This window comes from Equus caballus, chromosome 14, assembly GCF_041296265.1.
Source record: "Equus caballus isolate H_3958 breed thoroughbred chromosome 14, TB-T2T, whole genome shotgun sequence".
NCBI classification, from domain to species: Eukaryota; Metazoa; Chordata; class Mammalia; order Perissodactyla; family Equidae; genus Equus; species Equus caballus.
The window spans coordinates 40,565,777-40,588,281 of record NC_091697.1 but is presented as its reverse complement, the minus strand read 5'-3'; the positions used below and the strand labels follow the sequence as shown (position 1 = coordinate 40,588,281).

General features: G+C 43.0%; 1 protein-coding gene across 12 annotated transcripts in view; it reads left to right on the top strand.

Moving 5' to 3' along the window:
- Positions 1 to 22,505, top strand: part of GRIA1 (glutamate ionotropic receptor AMPA type subunit 1) — a 289,359-nt gene that overhangs the window by 144,909 nt on the left and 121,945 nt on the right. For 5 of the 12 annotated variants that reach the window (XM_001503618.7, XM_001503619.6, XM_070233013.1 and 2 more), the window contains exons 3-5: positions 6,654 to 6,893; positions 9,818 to 10,002; positions 14,957 to 15,010. In XM_001503618.7, coding sequence (XP_001503668.1) covers positions 6,654 to 6,893; positions 9,818 to 10,002; positions 14,957 to 15,010 — 479 coding nt within the window. Of the gene's footprint in view, positions 1 to 6,653; positions 6,894 to 9,817; positions 10,006 to 14,956; positions 15,011 to 22,505 lie in introns of all 12 variants that reach the window. The other 7 variants (XM_070233009.1, XM_005599272.4, XM_014730560.3 and 4 more) reach the window with 3 other exon arrangements.

The following is a 22,505-nucleotide window of genomic DNA, read 5'->3' as shown; positions in this document are numbered from 1 at the left end:
TTTCAGTGGTAATTAATACTCGCATTTTACAATAAATACGTTAATCTGAGCAGGGGAGGATGGCTCCCCTTCCACATCTTCCTTTACTGCCGCGTCCCAACTGGGCTCCAGGCAGGGTGAAGAGAGGCCCCGGAACCTGAGATGAGTCCAAAGCCAAAACGAAATGCAACATCGACACGTGACACAGTGGCTTCACTTCTCCAGTCCAAGCAAGGCCATTGGCAACCTGATCCTCACTCACCACCAACTCTGTGCCGATCCACTGCCCTAGCTGTGCTGGCTTTTCTGGAGTTTCTCTAAGGTCCCCTCCTGTCTTTCATCTCATTGCCTTTGGATAAACTGGTCCCACTACCTGGATATTGACACCAGGTGCTCAGCACCATGCCTGGCCTATAGTAAGTGCTCAGTAAACACCAGTTGAAATAGTGGTTATGGTTATTTATTCTATGGTTAATCCCTTTATCACTGTCTCAAATTATCCTCTTTTCCCTTGATGTAAAACTTAGTGAACTCTGCATAAGCTCTGTGAAAGCAGAAAACACATCTGTCTCGTGTCATCACAGTATTCCAGTTTTCTGGCAATATTAGTTTCTGGTGCTCAATAAATCTTTGTTGAATTTAACAAATGCATGATAAATGTTTTATCTAGTAAATGACAGAGAAGCCCTGGACATTTCTAAGAATCCTAAATAACTGTGATGTTGTTTAGAGGGGATGGGCACAGTTTATATCTTTTTGGTAATTCACTGCAAGTCAGTATCAGATCTTGGATGTAAGAGAGTATAATGGGATGGAGGGGCATTCTTATTGTCCTCTGAGTGACAGAAATAAAGCATATTTGATGTCAAGGTTAGAGTCAGATCAAGACTGTCGTACCCACCGATAAGGATAGAATTATTCAGGGAGAGGGAAGTCCCCCCACCCACACACACACACTCTTCATCTCCCTCCCCCAAAATGAAGCCGTCCTGTCACCTCATTATCCACTATTTACAACGAGGCTGCCACATTTCCAGGGACTGAAACCAGGAGTCAAGGAGAAACGTCCGTGTGAGAGGCCTTAAATGAAGTGACAATAAAAAAGGAGTTGCTGATACCAGGAGTTCCCTCCCTGGGAGAGAGCTGTCAGGGCGAGTGCCCAGGGCTGCAAGATTTATTGATACTAAGTGGATGGTGCCTTCACCAGGAGTGACTATCAAAGAGGTTGAGTGAAGCATGGATAGTATTGGACAGCCCCCACCCCCGAGCGGCGTGTGGGTTTTCCTGCCCTTGCAGTTCCTGCCCTCCTGCCTCCCCAAGAGGGAATTCCTGGCCTCATTTTTCACTCGCTCTGATTGTTGGACACATTCTGCTACAGAATCTCTTGGAGGCGGGGGCCTCCGAAGCTGACACTTTGGCAGGGCTCCCTACATGTGCAGTGTCTTTTCTCTCTCTGCAGGTCTTTGCTGGAGCTGTTCTTTCTCCCTGGAATAGTCTTTATGCACATGCAACAGCACTATACCCCTCTCCCGGCTGATCCCTGCTTATCTTTCAGTGTTGAACCTGGCACTTCCTCTTGGAAGCCTCCTTTGAGGTCCCCAAATACTCATCCCGGCCACAGCACTTATACTGACGTGTTACTGTCTGGTTACTTGTCAATCTCTCCCCTTGTCAAGGTGACAATCCTTGAGGTCAGGGTCTGCCTAGTTGCCACTGCATCTCCACTGCCTAACACAGTGTCTCGTGAGTGGTAGTGGCAGAGTGGAGGTCGAGGGGTGGATGAGTGGGTGGATGGGCTGATGGATGGACCAATCCAAGAACAGATGTGTGTATATGTGCTCTTCCTGATTCCCAGGGATGACAGGGGGATGCACAGAGCACAGCACTCAGTTTTGCTTGGTTACTATCAATAGACCTTAATGCAGTAACGCCTCTTTATCTGGCGACAGGGAAAGGTAGTGTACTGCCTGAGACAATTTCCTAGACACTGAAGCTGACCCATGTGCCAAGACTGTTTCCTTCCAACATTTGGCAGGGCAGGGGGAGGGGAGGCAGGGAGTGGCACATCACAGAGGTCAAGCGCTCAAGCCGTGTGATCAGATTTGTAACCTACCTGTAGGATGAAAGGGGTTATTGCAAGGGAACGTTCTTGGCATGGTTTCTGGCACTTCGCAAGGACTCAAATGTCAGCGCTTAATTCTTACTATCAGAGGCATTCTATGCACCACTGCTTTCTTCAGTGGAGGATACCGCACGTAGTCCAGCCTACTCTGATTCAACGTCAGCGTGAGAGTCTCTGATGAGACCAGGCCCAGCAGAATTCTGATGCTGCTTCCCCATGTTCCTGTTGCTTCCCTCCTGCTTGCTGTGTCTGACGATACCATCTCAACCTCTAGCCCCCTTCTGACGTGGCTCCTCTCAGCTACTCTCTACTAAGTAACTAACTCACACTGCAGGTTAAAAATTGCATCCTAAACAAAACTCAAGACTCCAGATGCATCTAGATTTAGTGCGAGGATTCTGTCACAATCAGATCCAAGGACTCAGAGCCTTTAACTAATTTCTGGGTTTAAAAAAGCACGCTGGAGGTTGCTAAAGTTTGACCAGCAAGTAATAAAGTGTTGCTTGGAATCTTGGAGCCTGACAGGACGTTAAATATTATGTCGTCCAAACCATCATTTTACAGACGGGAAAACTGAGGCCCAGGGGGAACATAAGATTTGCTCAAGGTCACATAAGTACTGTGTTGTGATACAACCAAAAAGAGAATCCTGAAGGTCTTCTGGCATCTGGTCTAGTGTTTCTTCGATAAGACCACATTTTCTCCTCTGATTGAACATTTATTGTGACAGATTTAAAGAAATGCCCTGCAACTAATTATATTTCTCAACATTTAACCAATGACTGTATTCTCCCACAGGCCTTGGGCATGCAGAGTCTCTTTCTGCCCCCTCTCCCTCCCCTCCTCCCCCGCTTTCTGCTGCCACTCAGGCTTAGATGAAATGAGAAGCCAGGGGCTGGCCCCATGGCTAGTGGTTAAGTTCGGTGTGCTCTGCTTCAGTAGCCTGGGTTTAGTTTCCGGGCACGGACCTACACCATGTGTCAGTGGCCATGCTCTAGCGGCAACCCACGTACAAAATAGAGGTAGAGTGGCATAGTCGTTAGCTCAGAGCAAAGAGAGGAAGATTGGCAATAGATGTTCGCTTAGGGCCAATCTTCCTCAGCAAAAAAAACAATACAAAAATGAAATGAAATGAGGAGGCAGCTTGAAGGTCAAATGCTGAGTGATTCTGGGGGCCAGGATCCACTCTAGGCCAGGCAACCTCCACCCATGCTCTTTCGGGGAGCAGTGGGTAAATCTACCTCTTAGCCCTAGAGATAAGACACTCAATTTAAGGGAAGAGAGTTTGCAAAAGGGCAAGATGGGGAGAAAATTGAGGAGGAAAAGGAATCCTGGCCTTTTGTGTGTCTAAGGATTCAATCATGTCTACCTATCCCATTTCTTCCACCCCCATCTTATCCTTTCCTCCTGTACTTCTAAAGTTCCAGCAAGAAACGTCAGCCTTGAGGGTCCCAGAGGCCCAACTAAAGATGTGAAACCAAGTAGACGACGTGAGGGAATAGGTCTGGAACATAAGATTTATATCCCACAGGGTAATATTTCATTACAGCAAGGGGAGAAGAAGTCCTAAAAATACCGTAGAGAGCGTATTATAATATTTTAACAGGGTTTATGTGCTCCCCATATACTCTTCACCCAGTAAGATGGGTTGTGCTTTTTGACAAATCTATATTTAACATGGAGAGAATAATATACAGTGTATGCTTCCTGGTGGAGAAATCCTTATTTATGACAATCTTGATTCTGGCAATTACAATAGACTTTTTTTTTTTTCACTCATTTTCTTTCTTTTTTTTTCAACTTTTTTTTAATTGCAGTAACATTGGGTTATAACATTATATAGCTTTTGGATGTACGTGATAATATATTTCGAATTCTGTGTAGATTGTACAATAGACTTTTAAAGACTGCCTATTGTCTGCTGCAAACAGAAAGAGGTCCTCGTTCGAGTGAACGAGAAGACAGTATGAGAGGCGAAGGATAAATAGCTACTTTAGAAGACACCTACCCAGAACAGGGGAGCAGGTCCAGAGCGACCTAACAGTGATCTCTGGGTCCAGCTCCTCCTCATCCCCTACAGTGGGTCATCTGACCCTCTCTCCAAGCACTCATCATTCAGTCCTTCATTCAACAAGTATTTATTAATCACCTCCCTTGTCCCAGGCACTTTGCTGGTGTTGGGGCACAAATGACACCCCTGTTTTCAGGGAATTAACCTTGACCTGAGCAGCCACAGAAATATACTAGTAAAAAATCAAATGATTTCAAATAATAATAATTAAAGTATGAGAAATAAAACAAGGTGATATGACAGAGACTTATAAGGGGTGAGGGGAGGGTGGAGTCACTATTTAGAAGAGACGATGAAGGAAGGTCTCTTCCAGGAGGTGAGATCTGAGCTGAGATACAACTGCTGACAAGGAGCGATCCCTGCGAAGAGGTAAGGGAAGAGCATTGCAGTCAGAGGAAGGGAACAGCTGGGTGCAGAGTCTTCCAGGCAGGATGAGATTGGAGCCCTGAGGAACAGAATGGAGGCCGATGTGGCTAGAGCAGGGAGCAAGGAGAAGAAGTGGTGTAAGGTAGGAGGCGGCAGAGGGGTAGGTTATTCAGGCTCCGAGTCATGGCCAGATGTTTGGGGACTTTTCCTGTGTGCAGTGGGAAGCCTCAAGTCTTTTGAGAAGTTTTGCAGAAGGAAGAGAAACAATGTGTTTTATCTGTTTTCTTTTGGTTTTATTTTTTAATTGGAAAGATTCCTCTGTCTTCTGGGTAGAGAATAGATTTCGCTGCTGCAAACCAAATGCCGTATAGCTAGAGTCCATGAGGACCATCTTCAGATGCCAGGAGGGCTGTGGAGTGGGTTAAGAGCAGGTATTCCATGAAGTTCTGATTTCAAAGAGTGATCAGTCAGTGGACTGGGCACCTTGAGAGGTAGTGAGTGCCCAGTAACTACAAGTATGCAAGCAGGTGATGATGAGCACCTGCCAGGTTTCCTGTAGATGGTATGCTCATTTCAGTGGGAGTTGGATGACTTGTGTGGTTCATTTACAATCTTTAAGAGACAGTGATCTTTCAAGCCCATTATCTCTAGGGTCTGACTGAGAACTGAGACTCACAATAGGCAACTGGGTACCAGTGGTTAACCACATTCTTTCTTGAAGCATGACCCACAGTTTCTTCAATAACAAGTTAAAGGTGTTCACCAATAAAGGGTCATGGGGGCAAATAGATTTGACAAAACCTGGGTTGAAGTTCAGCAGGATCCCTCACAATCTTTTGTGTAGTTTGTGTACAGTATGGACCTCCAGGATGAGGACAAGGTATGTGCCATTTCCCAAATTTATTTGAGCAAAGAAGACTTTTCTTTTTTAAGGAGCATCTTGTGGGACTAACGTTTCATGGGATACATTTGGACAATGCTTATATAGCATAATTTGAGACCCCATGTACAAGGCAACGTGGGGTCATGGAAGTAGGTGATGTGGTAAAGAGAGAAGAGGATCTAAGAGCATTCATTTTTCATCTTAAAAAAAAAAAAAGGTAGTACCAAAGTTGCAGGGTTGTGATGAGAACTAAATTGCCTAATATATATGAAAGGACTGCACAGCACTCTGAAACACTGTTATTGTGATGAGGATGGCTTGTCTGCCTCACCATCCATATCAGAAGGGTAATTTCAGGCATTGAGGATGGCATTGGGGTTGATCACCTGACTGGGGCAAAGATTATGAGTCCTCATCCTATATTATATATTAAAATGAAGTTTAGTGGCTGACTGACCTGGAGTTTGGCCCCATGACCTTGGTCTTTTTAGCATTATATTCTAACTAGCAGTGTAACCAGCCACAAACCAGGATTGGTAACTGCATTGGGATCTTACAAACTGGCTCCTGTGGGGCTGTTCACACAGCTAAGCTATTACTATGGCTGATACACTGGGGGACCTGAAAAGCCAGCTAGCAGGATGTACAAATATAAAATGAACATCAGCAGAGAAACGTGCACTGAAAGCTAAGGGCTGGGCTGGGAAAACCAACGTTTTTTTTCTTAAGCATGTATCAGCAGCAAGCTGACCAACCTCCTTCTTCCTGTAGCATCTTTTTATGCTTTGCCCTAAAGGGACGGGCAGTGTTGTGGAAAGATCACTGGATTGGGGTTCAGATATCTGCCTAACTCAGACATGTCCTAGCTGTCCTACCTGAGCCATGTTTATTAACTTCCCAGGCATTGGTTTTTCCCCTTTAACAGATGACTCAGTCATCTCTTTCCTACCTTATCAGCGTAGTTGCAGAGGTAAAATGAGATAACATATGAAACTACTTTGTATATATCTATAATTAATAACCATGACAACATCTGGCATGGAACAAGCACCTAATAAATGTTGGATTAGACAGATGGACGGGTGGGTTAGACTGATGAATGAGTGAGTGGGAGGCATAGATGGGTAGGATGGATGAACAGTTGGATGGACTAGTGGATGGATTAGTTTTGGAACCATCTGACAGCTTGTTTACAGCACCTTCTATCCACTAATTTTTCTCTCCTCTTCCAGTCTGTTCCCAGTTCTCCAAAGGAGTCTATGCCATCTTTGGGTTTTATGAACGGAGGACTGTCAACATGCTAACCTCCTTCTGCGGGGCCCTCCATGTCTGCTTCATTACGCCGAGCTTTCCCGTTGACACATCCAACCAATTTGTCCTTCAACTGCGCCCTGAGCTCCAGGATGCCCTCATCAGCATCATCGACCATTACAAGTGGCAGAAATTTGTCTACATTTATGATGCCGACCGGGGTAAGCCAGCAGTTCGGGGAGGGAGACTGTTGAGGGATGGAGAGAAAATTACCAGCAGGAAGGAGAATGATGCCTCCCTGCCTCCTGAAAAGCATAGGGGAATGATCCAGAAATGCTTTATTATTATGGACCAATTTCTCAGTGGCTAATCTCTAACTCACAGTATGGAAACACATCCTTTGAGAGAGTAATCCTCTTAACGCATCATGTCACTCTACAGCTCACGAGGCTTCCATGGTTCTTGAGTCCAGACTCAAAACCTAAGGACCTCAGTTGAGTGGCTCATGGCTCAAGGCATGGTTGTTGGGAGTAAAGACTCTGGAGTCAGACAGACCTGGATCTGAATTCTGTGTTCTCTCTTCTCCAGCTGTCTGACTTTGAGCAAGCTCTCTCTGCCTCAGTTGGACCATTTATGTAATGGGGATAAAACTCTCTATGCCTGCATTTCTTCATCTCTGTGATAAAGATAAAACAAGTCTCTACCTCATAAAGTTGTTGTGAGGATTAAATGAGATAATGACTAGAAAGTGCTTGTCAGTCCCTACAACATGACAAATGCTCGAAGTCCTCTCTATATATTAGCTGCTATCATCATCATCATCATCGCCGTCATCATTGTCAACCTCCCAGGCCTTTCAAATTCTGCCTCCACCTAAATTTTGAATTTTACATCACATTTTTCAAATATTTCCTATACTTTTTTCTTCTCTGCATCTTTATTCATGCTGTTCTTGGTTTCTGGAATGTACTTCCCTTCTCAAATCTACATATGCAAATCCTTCTCTTTTGCAGCCTGCTCAGATACCACTTTCTCTGTTCCCTGATCCTTAAGTGGGAACTCTCCTCTTTTTTCTAACTTCTGTGGTGTTACAATGTACTGTCCTACCTTCCCCTTGTATACTAAATAGTCTTATATGAACTTAGTCAGTATTGGTGTAAACAAATAAATTGATCATGATGCAAGGTCTGGAAACTGAGGCAGAGAAGTTTCACCCTAAGCAAAAGGGAGGTTTTACAGGAGGTTGCCTGTAGGAAGGCTTAGAAGACTTGTGAGGAGGAGACTGGCTTGTCAAATGGTTTTTCAGGAGGAGCTAAGCAGCCGTTACTCAATGAGGAGCCAGCAGGAGAGACCAGAGGCACTCTGTTTTCTTCAATTTTCCCTTCCCTCTCTGTATTTTGATGATTTCCCTTCTCAGACAGCAGCCATTGTGAGGATTACCTGTAGAAGGGCTATTTCAGGACAGCCTTGCTGCATAATGAAGCTTGAGGCCTGGAAGTGGCAAAGCCAGAAAAATGTAACTTTGATTATGCAGGATCACCTCTGGGGCCCCGCAGGAGCACCCACACTCTTGAAAGAGCTCCTCTACCTCAGAACTCTGAGCTAGGACGGAGCTCTGCCGTTTGCTAGCTGTGTGACCTTGGGCCAATGACAAAATCTCTCTGAGCCTCAATTTCCACATTTGTGAAACAAGGGTAATAATGGTGTCTACCTCACCGGATTAAGTGAATTGAAGACAGGAAAGCGAGTAGAACAGTGCCAGATGCATAGTCAACTTTCAGTAAATGTGAGGCTTACGCACACCAAACAACTTGTACTGAGAACAAAACAAAGATAGGAAGACATAACAGAATCAATCTACAGGGGATTCTTGAGACCAGGCACCCCATTGGCTCCCGCGGGGAGGATTAGCAGTGTTACAGGGAGACAGAAATAATATATGTACCAAAGGTTGGTGAATAATGCAAGAGTGAAATAACCATCTGAGCTAGGCAGAATAATGACCTCTACTTCCCCCCCCCAAAGATGTCCATGGCCCAACTTCTGGAACCTGTGAATATGTTATGTTAAATGGAAAGAGAAATTGAGGTTACAGATGGACTTAAGGTTGCTAATCAACCGACCTTAACATAAAGAGGTTATCCTGGATCATTCATCTGGGCCCAAAGTAATCACAAAGGTTCTTAAATGTGGAAATTGGAGGCAGAAGAGTCAATTTCAGAATCTGATGTGAGAAAGACTTGACCAGTCCCTGCTGGTTTTGAAGATGGAAGGGGCCATAAGCCAAGGAATGCAGGCATCCTCTAGAAGTCAGAAAGGCAGAAAATATTCTCCCCTAGAACCTCTGGAAAGTAACATAATCCTGCTGACACCTTGATTTTAGCCCAGGGAGATTCATTTCAAACATCTGACCTCTGGCCGTATAGGATGATAAATGCGTGTTGTTTTTAGCCATTGAGCTTGTGGTAATTTGTTACAGCAGCTGTAGGAAGCTAATGCAGCAGCTGTGTCTCAAAGATGAAACTAAGCAGCACTGAGTAGTGGGCTCCTCTCTCATTTAGCCACAAATCAGCAGAAAGTGCTTTAGTCCACATGGATGAACAGCTAGTGTGTAAGAGGCGAAGTATTAGGTATTGATATATATTGAGCATGTGTGAATTTGATTGACAGTTATTAGGTGCTCTTTAAATATCAAGTTGGCACGTTTAATAAGCAGTTATTAAATGCCCAATAATAATAATTTAAAAACTCTTGCCATGTATCAGACATTCTCATTTAATCCTCATGATGACAGTGTGTGGTGGGCATGATAGGCATTCCCATTTTACCATTGAAGAACTGAAGTTTAGAAAAGCTAATTAGCCTGTACAAAGTCATTTAACCAGTAATATGGTAGCATCAGGATTTGAGCCTCCTATTATATGTTTAATTACTAACTCTACTGCCTACTATATTTTGGAAACAGAAACTCAAAAAGAGACCCAGCGCCTGCCCTCAGCGAGCTCAGACTCGCACTGTCGGAGAAACCTGGAGCTGAGCTTCGTGAAGGGGGGGCGGGAGACAGGGAGGTGGGTGCTTAGTGGAGATGGGGTGGTCCCTGTGTATCCTGATTGCCACTTTTCCGTCCTACTCACCTGACCCCCAGGTTTGTCAGTCCTGCAGAAAGTCCTGGACACAGCTGCAGAGAAGAACTGGCAGGTGACAGCAGTGAACATTTTGACGACCACGGAGGAGGGATACCGAATGCTCTTTCAGGACCTAGAGAAGAAAAAGGAGCGACTAGTCGTGGTGGACTGTGAATCGGAACGCCTCAATGCTATCTTGGGCCAGGTAGTGAGTGCAGAAAAGGCTCGGAGTGGGGGAGGTGGAGATAGTTGGTGGCGGGGAGAGATGGTTCAAGAGGGAGCTGGACAACATTTTGCCTTGGGTGTTACAAAGTGAGGTCTTGACTAGATGAAACCAATGCCTTCCTTCTTACGGTCTGTAACTCATACAATTTAATTCTGAAATTTTATGAAATAGCACAAACAATGGGAGGCTTGACATAGGGCTTCAAATGGTTCTCGGATCAGTTGACCAAAAACTTCCCTCCTAAGCTTCCCTTTATTGTTGAAAATCCAATTACATTGCATTTCAGAGTTTGTGAAGCACCATCACATTAGGAAGACAGCCTATAGAGCCGGATTCCTGGGTTCAGCTCTGGGTTCTGCTCTGAGTTCTGTCACTCACTGATCTAGCTTTTGGCCTCTCATCTGTTCAGCCCACTGACCTGTTCTAAGAGACTAAGGAGGCAGCAGGCACCCCTCTTTCTACCGTTTCCTTGAACACACTCATGTGTCTGAGAAATCAATTGATTGCACATTCTATGAAAGGATGCTGTAACCTCAACAGTTTTTAGCCAGATGTCTCTAAGCCACGGTTCCTCCAGTTCTCATAACTAAAGCATGTGCCCACCACAGAAGTAGCAAGCTTTTGTGTAGACCATTCGTTTCTTTAAATTACATCTGTGTATTCAGATAAGCTAGCAAGGAAGTAGATTTTGCAGCCATTTTTGGACAGGGCTAAATAATTAACGATGATAGTTTTAGGTACTTAACGACATGACAAAGCTTGTTAATGGGCCTCAAGACCCCTGGGACCCCCACAGGGAATCTCAGCACCAGCTATGCACTCACTCAGAGGCCTCAGCAACTGAACAGGCAGGATTTTGAAAGTCAAGGATTCTTTAAGGCATTAACTCTGTGTTCTACTTTACAAAGTGTGGATCTGGCCTCCCTCTCGGGAAGAGAAACCAGCAAAAATTGTTTCCATTGAGATAGAAGTTCTCTGAGCTGGAGTCAGGGGATTTGAATTCTCCTTAAGTGAGGCAGTATGGGGTAATGGTTAAGAGAATTTAGTGGGTAAATTCCTAGCTCTAGCATTTACTAGCTCTGTGACCTTCGGCCAGGTTTCTAAGCTTTCTACAACATCTCAGGTTCCTGATCTGTAAAATGGGCATAATAATAATAATAATAGCTACCTTTAGAAGGTTCTTGTGAGGGTTAAAAAAATCTATACATGTAAAGCACTTAGAACAGAGCCTGCCCCGTAGAAAGTGATATATGCAAGCATTTGCTTATTTTTGCTATTCCTAGTGCCAATTAGTACTGGCTTCTTGAGTCACTCCCTCTTTGGGCATAAGGGTCCTCATCTGTAAAATAGGAATGAAGGCCTCTGTTCTACAAAACTGATAAAAAGATTAGATGAGACGAGAGACAGAAAAAGTGATGAATGATCATTGATCATGTCGTAAGCTGATGACTTGTCCTGTATTGTTCTATAGTAAAGATAACAGCCGTTGCTACCATTTGCTGAGTGCTTACCATACACCAGACACTGTGCCAAGCCCTTTCTGTGCATAATCTACTTCATCCTCACATCAACTCTATCAAACAGCTTCCATCAGTTCCTCTATTTTATAAATGAAGAAATAAGGGATTATCCTTGCCCAAGGTGTCACAACTAGCATATAAGAAAGGCAGGAGTCACACCCACCTTGGTCTAGCTACAGGGACCAACCTCTTAAAAACGCAGCTTTTCAGCCTCTGCTGCCTATAGCTACCTCCTCCCTCAAAGGACAAACTTGTATGTAAGTGACTTATTTGTATGGGTATTTTAGATGGCAGTATATTACCTTTTTAAATTGTTGGATTCTTCTGATCTGAAAAGTAAAGCCAAAGAGCTGAAGGGATCTTACAGATCATTTGATTTACCACTTGTATTTGCATTTGACAGATGGGAGGACTGATGGTCAAATTGGTTGCATGATTCATCCTGGGTTCAGACAACTAGTTTGTGACAAGGATGAGTCTAGAATTTACATCTCCTGACTTGAAGTCTGACATCTTAGCATCATTCTAGACTATCTAACAGTAACTGGGATCTTTTCAGTCTAACGCAAATGTTCTGCCTAATCTAAAGAAGGAGACAGTGATTCCAAAATCAAATGGAGAATGAATTGCACACCTCTGTCTCCAGCCCCCCAACTAGAATATGGGCTCTGTGGGGGCAGGGATTTTTCTTTTAGTTTCCTCCCTGCTGCATCCACGTGCCTTGAACAGTGCTGGGCCCCTAGGTGGTATTCAATAGATATTTTTTGAATGAATGGAAAGAGTAAGGAATCAATGAAGGCTCTAAGAAAAATCCCAAATGTGAGATGGGTCTGGATATCTACAGGTAGCCATTGGCTGGATAGAGCCTTTGAGCCGGAGGTAAGGGCATGTAGGGAGGCCCAGAGGGCATGTTAGTGTCATGGTTCACAGAGGCCGATTGGAGGGTCACAGGTGTCTCCTGGGAGACAATGATAGGGAGATGAACACATGTTCAAGACTATCTTTGGAAACCATTCTAAAGAGTTTGGGGTTTATTCTCTAAATGTTGGAGAGTCAGTGAAGGTTTGTGAGCAGGGAACAAAGTTATTAGAATATAATGCTTTATCAGTATATAAAACACCAAATTATATAATACAGTCATTAAGTTCAGAGTGAGTTAGAGATGAGAGAGACCAGGACCAGGTCATCCATCACGTCACCCTGTTTTGTTATCTTCATAGTGCTTCTCACCTGCTGAAATCTTGTTCATTTATCTGTTTATATATTTACCATCTGGCTCCCTCCTGAAATGTCAACTCAGTTCGATGAGGGCATGGGACCTTGCCTCACTTGTTCATTGCTGTCCCTAGCATGTAATGTAATGTTTGGCATATAATCCATGTTCAATAAATATTTGTTGATTGAATTCATTAATCTCTAGAAGGTTTTACAGAGTACTTGGAAAGAGAGCTCAGCCACACAGGTTATGAATAATCAGAGAGAATGGGAAAGGGCATTCCAGACACAAAGATTGTGAATTAAGGCAATCCACTGGAAATGAGCTTTGAAGGAATGGGGTCAGCGAGGCAATGGGCTCCGAGTGAAACTGTACATCACGTTTATAACAACTTTCTCAGTTTGTCAAGCTGTGTGCATTTATCTCTTTATCTGTTTAGCATGGGTCTCCTCCCAGTAAACTGAGACCTCCGGGAGGGCAAGCATCAGGCTCATTTCACTTTCAACTCTATCCCCAGCACAGTGCTTTGTACATAGTAAGCACTTGATAAAGGTTTGTGAAAGGAAGGTAGGAGAGGATGGAAAGTAGGCCGATGGGTAGGTAGGTGAGTAGATGGGTGGGAAGGTTAGTGTTACGTTGAACCATACAAAATCGCTCATGTTTATCAAAAGTCAAAAGTCATCAATTATCAGCTGTTTCCTATATTTCAACCTGTAATTTCGTCTGGCGGAGACTATACTTATCCACTGCCTGAAGGTGGCGGGTTTTAAAATATCTTTTATTTGCTGTGTTTATTAGAAGCTGAATAGGTTTTTGAGAAAGGTATCTCATTGTTGAAAGGGAAGCAAACCATTTGACAAGAAGATGAAAAAGTAATGAAGAATTATTAATAAAACTATCATCCCAATAGTATTTGAGCTCCGCGGTCTAGAATTTCACATTCTAACCACTTTTTCAGAGCATTCATTGTGTGCACTTGCATTTAATTATTCCCTACACAAAAAAATATGTGAGCTGCTATGCACATACATCCAATTAAGTAGATGTCTGAATGTGGATTTTAATAACCTTGAAAATTTATTCAGTTAGAGAAGAAGCCCAAGTGCTTCTCATATGTTTTATCCCTCCTTGCAACAGTGAAGGGGGAGAGGCAGAATGTACTAACCCCAATCTGATGATTAAAAAAAAAATAAAGAAATATATCAAGTTAATTTGTAGGCTGAGCTAGGGCTAACCCAAGGCCTGTGGTCTTAGCTATTCCTTGTTGGGTGGTGAGTCTGGATGCTCGAGCAAACCTCTGGATAGTTCTTTCCACATTTTTTTTTTTTTTTTCCTGTCTGCAGTGATTAGGGACAGTCTACACATTGAGGATGAAGGAGTGTTTGGGGACCCTGGCTCTTAATGATTCAGCATAATCAGACATCCTATGGAAAGGCTTCCAAAAGTCAGTTCCCTGTCCTGATACTGCTCCCAGGCTGCTGTGAGATCTGGCAAATCACTTCTCCTCTCTGGGGCCAGACTTCCCATCTGTACAGTAAGGGGTCAGACTAGATGATCCTGACACTCTCTTCCAGCTTCCGGGTCCAGTGGCTCAATAGTGTCTGAGTATCCAACTGGTTTAGAGAAGAAGGCACAAAATTCAGGGAAAAAAGGAACTGCATCTGAATATGGTTCATGCACAGAGTTGAAGGTCAAGAACTGGGACGGAATCAACCATCAACCCATCTGACCCTCTGTCCACCCATCTGTCCATCCCAGCAGTAGATACTGTTATGACTGTGACAGGGAATTCAACATAGCATAAGATTCCCACCAGGGAAGAACCTCCATCTATGGCGAAGGCTTTATGGAAGAAGGCGAGAGATGGGAGCACTTCAGCTGTATCCTCGGGGTTATGATAACAGTACTCTACCCATGGAATCAGATAAAACTGATTTCAGATCCTGCATCTGCCACTTAATAGCTAGGTAACCTTAGGGAGCTTATTTAACTTCTCTATGCCTCACTTCCTCATCTCTAAAACGAGGAGGTCAACAATGCCCACCATCATTGGATGGTTGTGATATTGTAGTGTGAGTGCTTAGGATAGGACTGGGCACATTGTAAGTACTCCAGTAATGTTAGTTGCTATTATTACTGCTGTTTTAGCTTTAATTGTTAGTATGATTGATGAATCTCCTCCCATTGTGTTTTGTAGATTATAAAGCTGGAGAAGAATGGCATTGGCTACCACTATATCCTTGCAAATCTGGTGAGTAGAGTGTACTGCAGGCTCTCAAACTGTGGGTCTTTTTGTATTTGGGGCCCTAGCTTGCTTCTGTGGTCCCTGGCTGGTGGGAACCCAGTGGGTAGAAGGGGCAATTCAGAACTGCAAATACTAGGCTTACCTTTCCCCCTCCACATCCCCACTTGTCAAACCATGGGACACTGTTGGTGAACCGCTAACCTTCCTTGAAAGAGATCATGCTAGAGGAGAAGGCTTTAATCAGCAATAAGGACAACATCACCACATCTTCGTTTTTTTTTTAAAGATTTTATTTTTTTCCTTTTTCTCCCCAAAGCCCCCGGTACATAGTTGTATATTCTTCGTTGTGGGTCCTTTTTTAGTTGTGGCATGTGGGACGCTGCCTCAGCGTGGTTTGATGAGCAGTGCCATGTCCGCGCCCAGGATTCGAACCAACGAAACACTGGGCCGCCTGCAGTGGAGCGCACGAACTTAACCACTCAGCCACGGGGCCAGCCCCAACATCACCACATCTTTGAATGGATACAAGATACTTTGACCCCACTGTTTCTAACCCTCTATTTTGACACCAGTGATAGTTTTACCATTTATAAATACAAACATTTAAATCACAATGATATTAGTATCGACAAATTTTTAACCAGAAACAATTTTCCAGCATGCACAATATTATCAATTTAGTTTTTATTCACTTTTCTATGTGGCATCAATAGGCTGTCTTTTTTTAAACAAAATTTGTTTTCATTTTAATGTATTGCATTTATTTTTACTGAGTGCAATTATTTTCCATGTGATAAAGATGATTCATAGAGTAACTTTTTGTACATACTAAATCATACCTAGTAATATGCACCATTATGAGTTTTCCTTTGTGGCCATTATTTGTGGCAAGTCTGCTTTTCCTGGGTCACGTGTTGCCCATCTACCTTTTTCATCATGAAGTTTCATTCTTCCAGCAGTTTTTTTCCAAAGCCAAAAGTAATTTTGTTTCACCTTTAGTCCTATTTTTTAAAGAGCTTTATTGAGATGTAATTCACATACCATAGAGTTCATCCATTTGAAGTGTATGATTCAATGGTTTTTAGTATATTCACAGAATTGTGATACGATCACCACAATCTCATTTTAAAACTTTTCATCACCCCAAAAAGAAACCCCATACCCATTAGCAGTCACTCTTCATCACCTGCCAAATTCCCCCAGCCCTAGGCAGCTAGCAATCTACTCTCTATCTCTATGCATTTGCTTAGTCTAGATATTGCATATAAATGGAATCATACAATGTGTGGGCCTTTGTGAGGCTTCTTTCACTTAGCACCATGTTTTCAAGGTTGTCCATATTGTAGGAAGTGTCAGTACTTCATTCCTTTTTATTGCCAAATAATATTCCATTATATGGATATGCGACATTTCATTTAGCCATTTATCAGTTGATGGACATTTGAGTTGTTTTCACTTTTTGACTGTTATGAATATTGCTGCTATGAACATTTGGGTATAAGTTTTTCTCTTGAGTATATACTGTCGGGGAAGTGGGAGAATTCCCCCCACCGCCTTTCCTCAAGGTTCTTATGGCTGGTCAAATAATCAAAGAGGCAGGTTAGCAAGAGAAAATCAAACAAAATTTAATAGCATGTATACATGGGAGAAACTCAGGGTAAACTGAGTAACTCGGCCGTCTGGCTGAGTCCACCCATTTAAGTACCCTCAGCTACGGACAAGGAGCACATAATGATCTGGGGCTTCAAGGGGGAGAAAGACAATTGTCATAGAGATGGAATGCAGAAGTTTGATAAGCAGGACTTTGATAAGAGTGGACTTAGCAAGGATCCCCCCAAGTGTCCTAGATAGTTATCTACGGTGATGGCCTGTCCTGGAGACAACCTTTATTTTAAATTTCTTTAGGCAGCTTGGGGGAAGGTCAGATGCTCTTTCTGGGTCTTTTGAGGCTTCATTGTCTTCAGCTCGAAATAGTCGGCATACCAGAGTGGCACACCTTGGAGCGGCCTGCTCTCAGCCCCATCAATACCTAGAAGTGGAATTCCTGGGTTATATGATAACTCTGTGTTTAGTGTTTTGAGGAGCTCCAAAATTATTTTCCAAAGTGGCTGCCATCTCACATCACATTTTAATAAATCAAAAATTTTGCCATGTGACAATTTGAGCAATTGTCAGATTTCCTTAACGGCAACTTTTTCTACAAAGTTTGTTTATTATCCTGGCCCGTCTTTGCAATTAGCTGTGTTTCCATTAAGATGTGATTTTTAGCTTTTTGTCTACAGCAAATTAGATCTTGTTCAGTTTTAGCCATGTTATTTTGTGTTGATTATTTCTGAGTAATGTTAATTATTAATTGAACAAAAGGTTGATATTCTTTACTTATTTTGGGAATAAAGGTCATTAGTAGGACAAAGGCACAGGATCTGTGTGTATGTAAATGTCAAAATGAAGAATCCAGAAGTGAGACCAAAGCATCTTGTCTAATTCTTAATCTCTGTCCCTCTTTCTTTCTGGCTGGATCTCTGGGCTTAGACAGATCCTTGCCTACAACTTCTTTCCCCGTCAAAACTTCCTCCTTGGCTGTCCCAATATTTCAGGGTGAGGACTAGAAATAAAAAGGACTAATTGAGATAGGTTAACACAGCTATGAATGGGTAAATACGTTACTTTTTCATAGGTATTTGCATTTTAAATAGTGGGTGGATGTCTGGAGACTTTTTGGTGAAACAGAGTCTCACCCTAAAGAGCTGTTTGCAACAATGAAATTTTTGTCTTTGTAATGAAGCAAATCCTTGACATTCCTCAAATCCCAGAGCCTTAGTGCTAGAAGGGACTTTGGAAGTCAGCTCCAGCTAAATCTCCTTTGCTTGGAGGGAAACAGAAGGTGTTGTGACTTGGCCAGGGTCACACAGCAAGTCAGCAATAGAGCTAGGCCTAGCGTCAAAGTTAGCGGGCAGCATCCAATGCCTTCTCAGCTACTCCAGGACGTCTCTCAGTACAGACCATGTGGGCATCCTGCTGCTTGAGAATACACAGAACAAGGGTGGGGGCAAGCATAACCATCTCTCCAGGGTAAGATAGAAATTACACATCGACAGCCTCAGAGCCAATGAAACACCCCAGGTAATTATATCGCCAGCCTCCATCTGTTAGCAACTGACCCCTTGGTCAGAGCGTCACTAAGTCAGCCCCTTGGGTTTCTGTATCCTTCTGATCTGCATTCTTTTTCTTCTGACCTAATGAGCTCTCAAATCCTTACAACTGCCAGCTAATAGGATGCAAATTGCATATACCATCTAAATACAAAAGCCTTGCATGTTTCAATAGATTAGTTGATAATTAGGCTTCAAATTACTAATTAATTCAGTTTGAAACATAGTTGAGTATGTGGTGTGTGTTTTTCTTCCTCCTTCAGAGGAATAACGCAATTTATAAGATGATAATTTTTAGAAATTCTGCCACATAATTAGCCCACTGCTGCATGGAACTGACCCCCTCCTTCAGAGCATTGTGATTAGGGTGTAATTATAGCGTTAGAAACCAAGGAAGCTTTTGAAAGGTTTAACAAAAGGAGGGAGGGACACTTTTTTTTTTGCAATTCTTTCTGTCTGTCCCCGTCTGAATGCAGGAGCTTCAGAGTAGCCAACAGCATTCTTCTAACAGATCACTTTGAAGGGATGCTTTTCAGCCTCAATAATCAGATTTGGAAGGCTGCTAGAAGAGAGGAAGGACGGAGACTGTGGGTCAGAGAGGTGAACTTTGTGGACAGAGAGTCAAACAAAACCCTGCTTTTTGCACAGACGCCACTCTCAGCTAGCTTTGTGATCTTGGGCAACCCTGCACCCTCAACGCTCTTCCCTGTCGATTGGGAATAATAGTTCCTTCTCTGCGTGCTCATAGGCTCATTGAGGAGACCAGATATGTGGCTGAACGCCACCACACTTTGAAAAGGTAAAAATGCTCTGCATACGTGGGGAATTCTTACTGCTTATACTAAATCTACCATCTGCCCAGACTCACATAGTGCCTGCATGTATATATGCAAATATATGCTGATATATGTGTTCATATTTTACATATGATAGGAAAGATGTGTAACTATTGTTCCATAGCATTGGTAAGCCCATAAAGTGAACTTGAACCATGCAGAAATCAGTGAACTCTGCCATTATTTCTTTCCTTTTTTAAAACTATTTTATTGACGTTGTATTCACTTATAACTTTGTGTAAATTTCAGGTGTACATCACTGTATTTCAGTTTCTGTATAGACTGCTTTGCATTCACCACCAACAGTCTAGTCTTTACCTGTCACTGTACACCTGTGCCCCTTTACCCCTTTTGCCCTCCTCCCACCCCCTTCCCTTCTGGTAACCACCACTCTGTCTCCATGTCTATGTGTTTGTTTATCTTCCACATATGAATGAAATCATACAGTATTTGCCTTTCTCTGTCTGGCTTATTTCGCTTAGCATAATCCCCTCAAGGTCCATCCATGTTGTCACAAACGGCATGATTTTGTCCTTTTTTATGCAAAGGGGTGCACATATCTTTTCGAAGTACTGATTTCATGTTCTTTGGATAAATAGCCAGAAATGGAATAGCTGGATCATATGGTATTTCCATTTTTAATTTTTTGACAAATCTCCATGCTGTTTTCCATAGTGGCTGCACTAGTTTGCATTCCCATCAGTAGTGTATGAGGGTCCAACCCTCGTTATTTCTTGTCTTATTAATTATAGCCATTCTGATGGATGTAAGGTGAAATCTCATAGTTTTGATTTGCATTTCCCTAATAATTAATTACATTGAACGTTTTTCAAGTGCTTCTTGGCCATCTGTATATCTTCTTTGGAAAAATGTCTGTTCTTATCTTCTTCCTATTTTTTTTTATCAGGTTGTTAATTTTTTTGTTGTTGAGATGTATGAGTTCTTCATATATTTTGGAAATTAACCTCTTGTTGGATATATGATGTGCAAATATTTTCTCCCAGTTGGTGGGTTGTCTTTTTGTTTTGTTGATGGTTTCCTTTGCCTTGCAAAAGCTTTTTAGTCTCGTGTAGTCCCATTTGTTTATTTTTTCTTATTTTCCTTGCCTAAGGAGACATGATATTCAAAAAGATACTGCTAAGACCATTGTCAAAGAGCGTACTACCTACATTTTCTTCCAGGAGTCTTTTGGTTTCAGGTCTTACATTCAAGTCTTTAACCCATTTTGAGTTGATTTTTGTGCATGGTGTAAGATAATGGTCTACTTTCATTCTTTGGCATGTAGCTGTCCAGTTTTCCCAACACCACTTATTGAAGCGACTTTCCTTTCTCCATTGTACATTGTTAGCTCCTTTGTCGAAGAAGAGCTGTCCACAGATGTGTGGGTTTATTTCCTGACTCTCAATTCTGTTCCAATGATCTGTGTGTACATATTTTGAGTTCAAAGAGGTATCACACTCCCTAAATTAAAATATGTACCATTATTTCTTAAAGAAGCCCCTTAGCCTTCGAGCCCAGTAGAGGGCCCACCTGTCCAGTCTGACTGTCAGTCCTCCTCCAAACCTGGCACTGACTCTGAGTCCACTCCCTGCTCTGAGGCTGTGGTCAGAGCAGCCATCTCCCAGCCAGAGCTCTCCAGAGTGACAGCTTTTACCTTTGCGATGCATCAGCAGCAAATCTGAGAACAAACTAGTGTTTCTCAGCACAGAGAACCTGTGGCCCCCACAATGCCTCTGCAGAGCCAATTTAGGAAGCGCTGCCCTGATGGTTGAAGTCTTCAGTCCAGGGGGCTGCAAGCATGAGTGCTCACATCATCGGACAAACGTCCAGGTTATTAATGATGATTAGAGTTTCACTGAAATAAAAAAGCACAACATTTAAAATTTTTGTAGAGGGGCTGGCCTGGCGATGTAGTGGTTAAGTTCACACTCTCCGCTTCAGCAACCTGGGGTTCATGGGTTTGGATCCGAGGCGCAGACTTATCCTACTGCTTATCAAGCCATGCGGTGGCAGGCGTCCCACATATAAAGTAGAGGAAGATGGGCACGGATGTTAGCTCAGGGCCAATGTTTCTCAAAAAAATTAACAAAACAAAAAATAAAAATTCTTGTAGAGAACTAGCAGACCTCTGAGAATTTATAAAGGGTCCACCAGACTCCAGTTTGAGAAACAGTGAAGATGTTGGATGTGGACCTTATGGTGCCTCCTGGGGTGTTGATAACAAAAATAATAATAGCAATCCCTCCCATTTTCAGGCCATGTTATAGCTTATGTGACGCATTCACATGAATCACACCACTGGGTTTTGAACATCACAATACTTCTGTGAAATAAGCAAGGTAGAATTTGTCATCCGCATTTTACAGATGTGAAAACTGAGGCTCAGAGACGTTATAAGACTGAGCTGCAGAGAAGGAAGGAAGGTACCTAGTCAATGGAATTTGGCTCTCAGAAATCTGACAAAAGACAAGTAATGTCTGTATAAGAATAGGACAACCAGACTAAGGATGTCAAACCACTTTAACCACTGAACTAGAATTCCTTAAACCCCTAAAAAAACCAATAACATGGCAATAACTACAATTCATCAAGTGATTGCTACATTCCAGACACTACGATGAACACTTAAATGCATTTCTATTAAACACTCACAAGAGTCCTCAAGGTTGATAGTATTACCCCCACTTTTCAGATGAAGAAACTGAGGTTCAGAAAGATTAGAGAGTTTTCCAAAGTCACAAAGTTTATAAAATAATGCAGCTGGGCTTCCCCTCCCGGACAATAGAACTCTAAAGCCCATGTTCTTACTACTGTGCCATGTGACTGCAGAGCATGGGGGAGTTGGGGGAGGTGCAAGCGTGGGGGGCCCCTGACAAGAGAGCTTGAGCTTAAACCTGGCTTACAATTGCAGCAATAGACCTGAAATTTACACACAGGCTCTCACACTCCTATTGGATACCTTCCCCATTATAGACTGATAGAATTTCCTTATATGTATAATTTCTAGCATATAAGGAAGCGGAGGGAGAGGTGGTGAAGTCGGGTTATCTCAGGTCTTATTGGGGTATCCAGGGACAAGGGCAGTCAGCCATTTCCACCACGTGGCTGCAGATGGACTCTGTGAAGTGGTACAGCTGGAAGTTTTGGTCCACGTGGCAGCTCACCCAGGCCCCAGCTCCATGCTGCTGCTCCCCTGCTGTGTCAGTCCTGAGAAGAGACTGTTCTTTCCTCTCCTTGCTCCCCTATGGTGAGGAATCTGTCTACACCTCCTGGAAGGTCAGGCTCACCCACTTTCTTCTGCACCTCTCTTCCCTCTGTCTCACTACCACACACAGTCACGTTTTGTTTCTGTAGCCTTCCATTAGGCAGCTGGTGCAGTAGTTGGGAAGGGTAGCTCTGGGCTCAGACAGATCTGGGTTTGAATTCTAGCTTTATACTTATTATTGTGTGACTTTAGTGAAGTTACCTACCCTTTCTGAGCTTTCATTGCCGCATCTGTAAAAAAAACAAAGG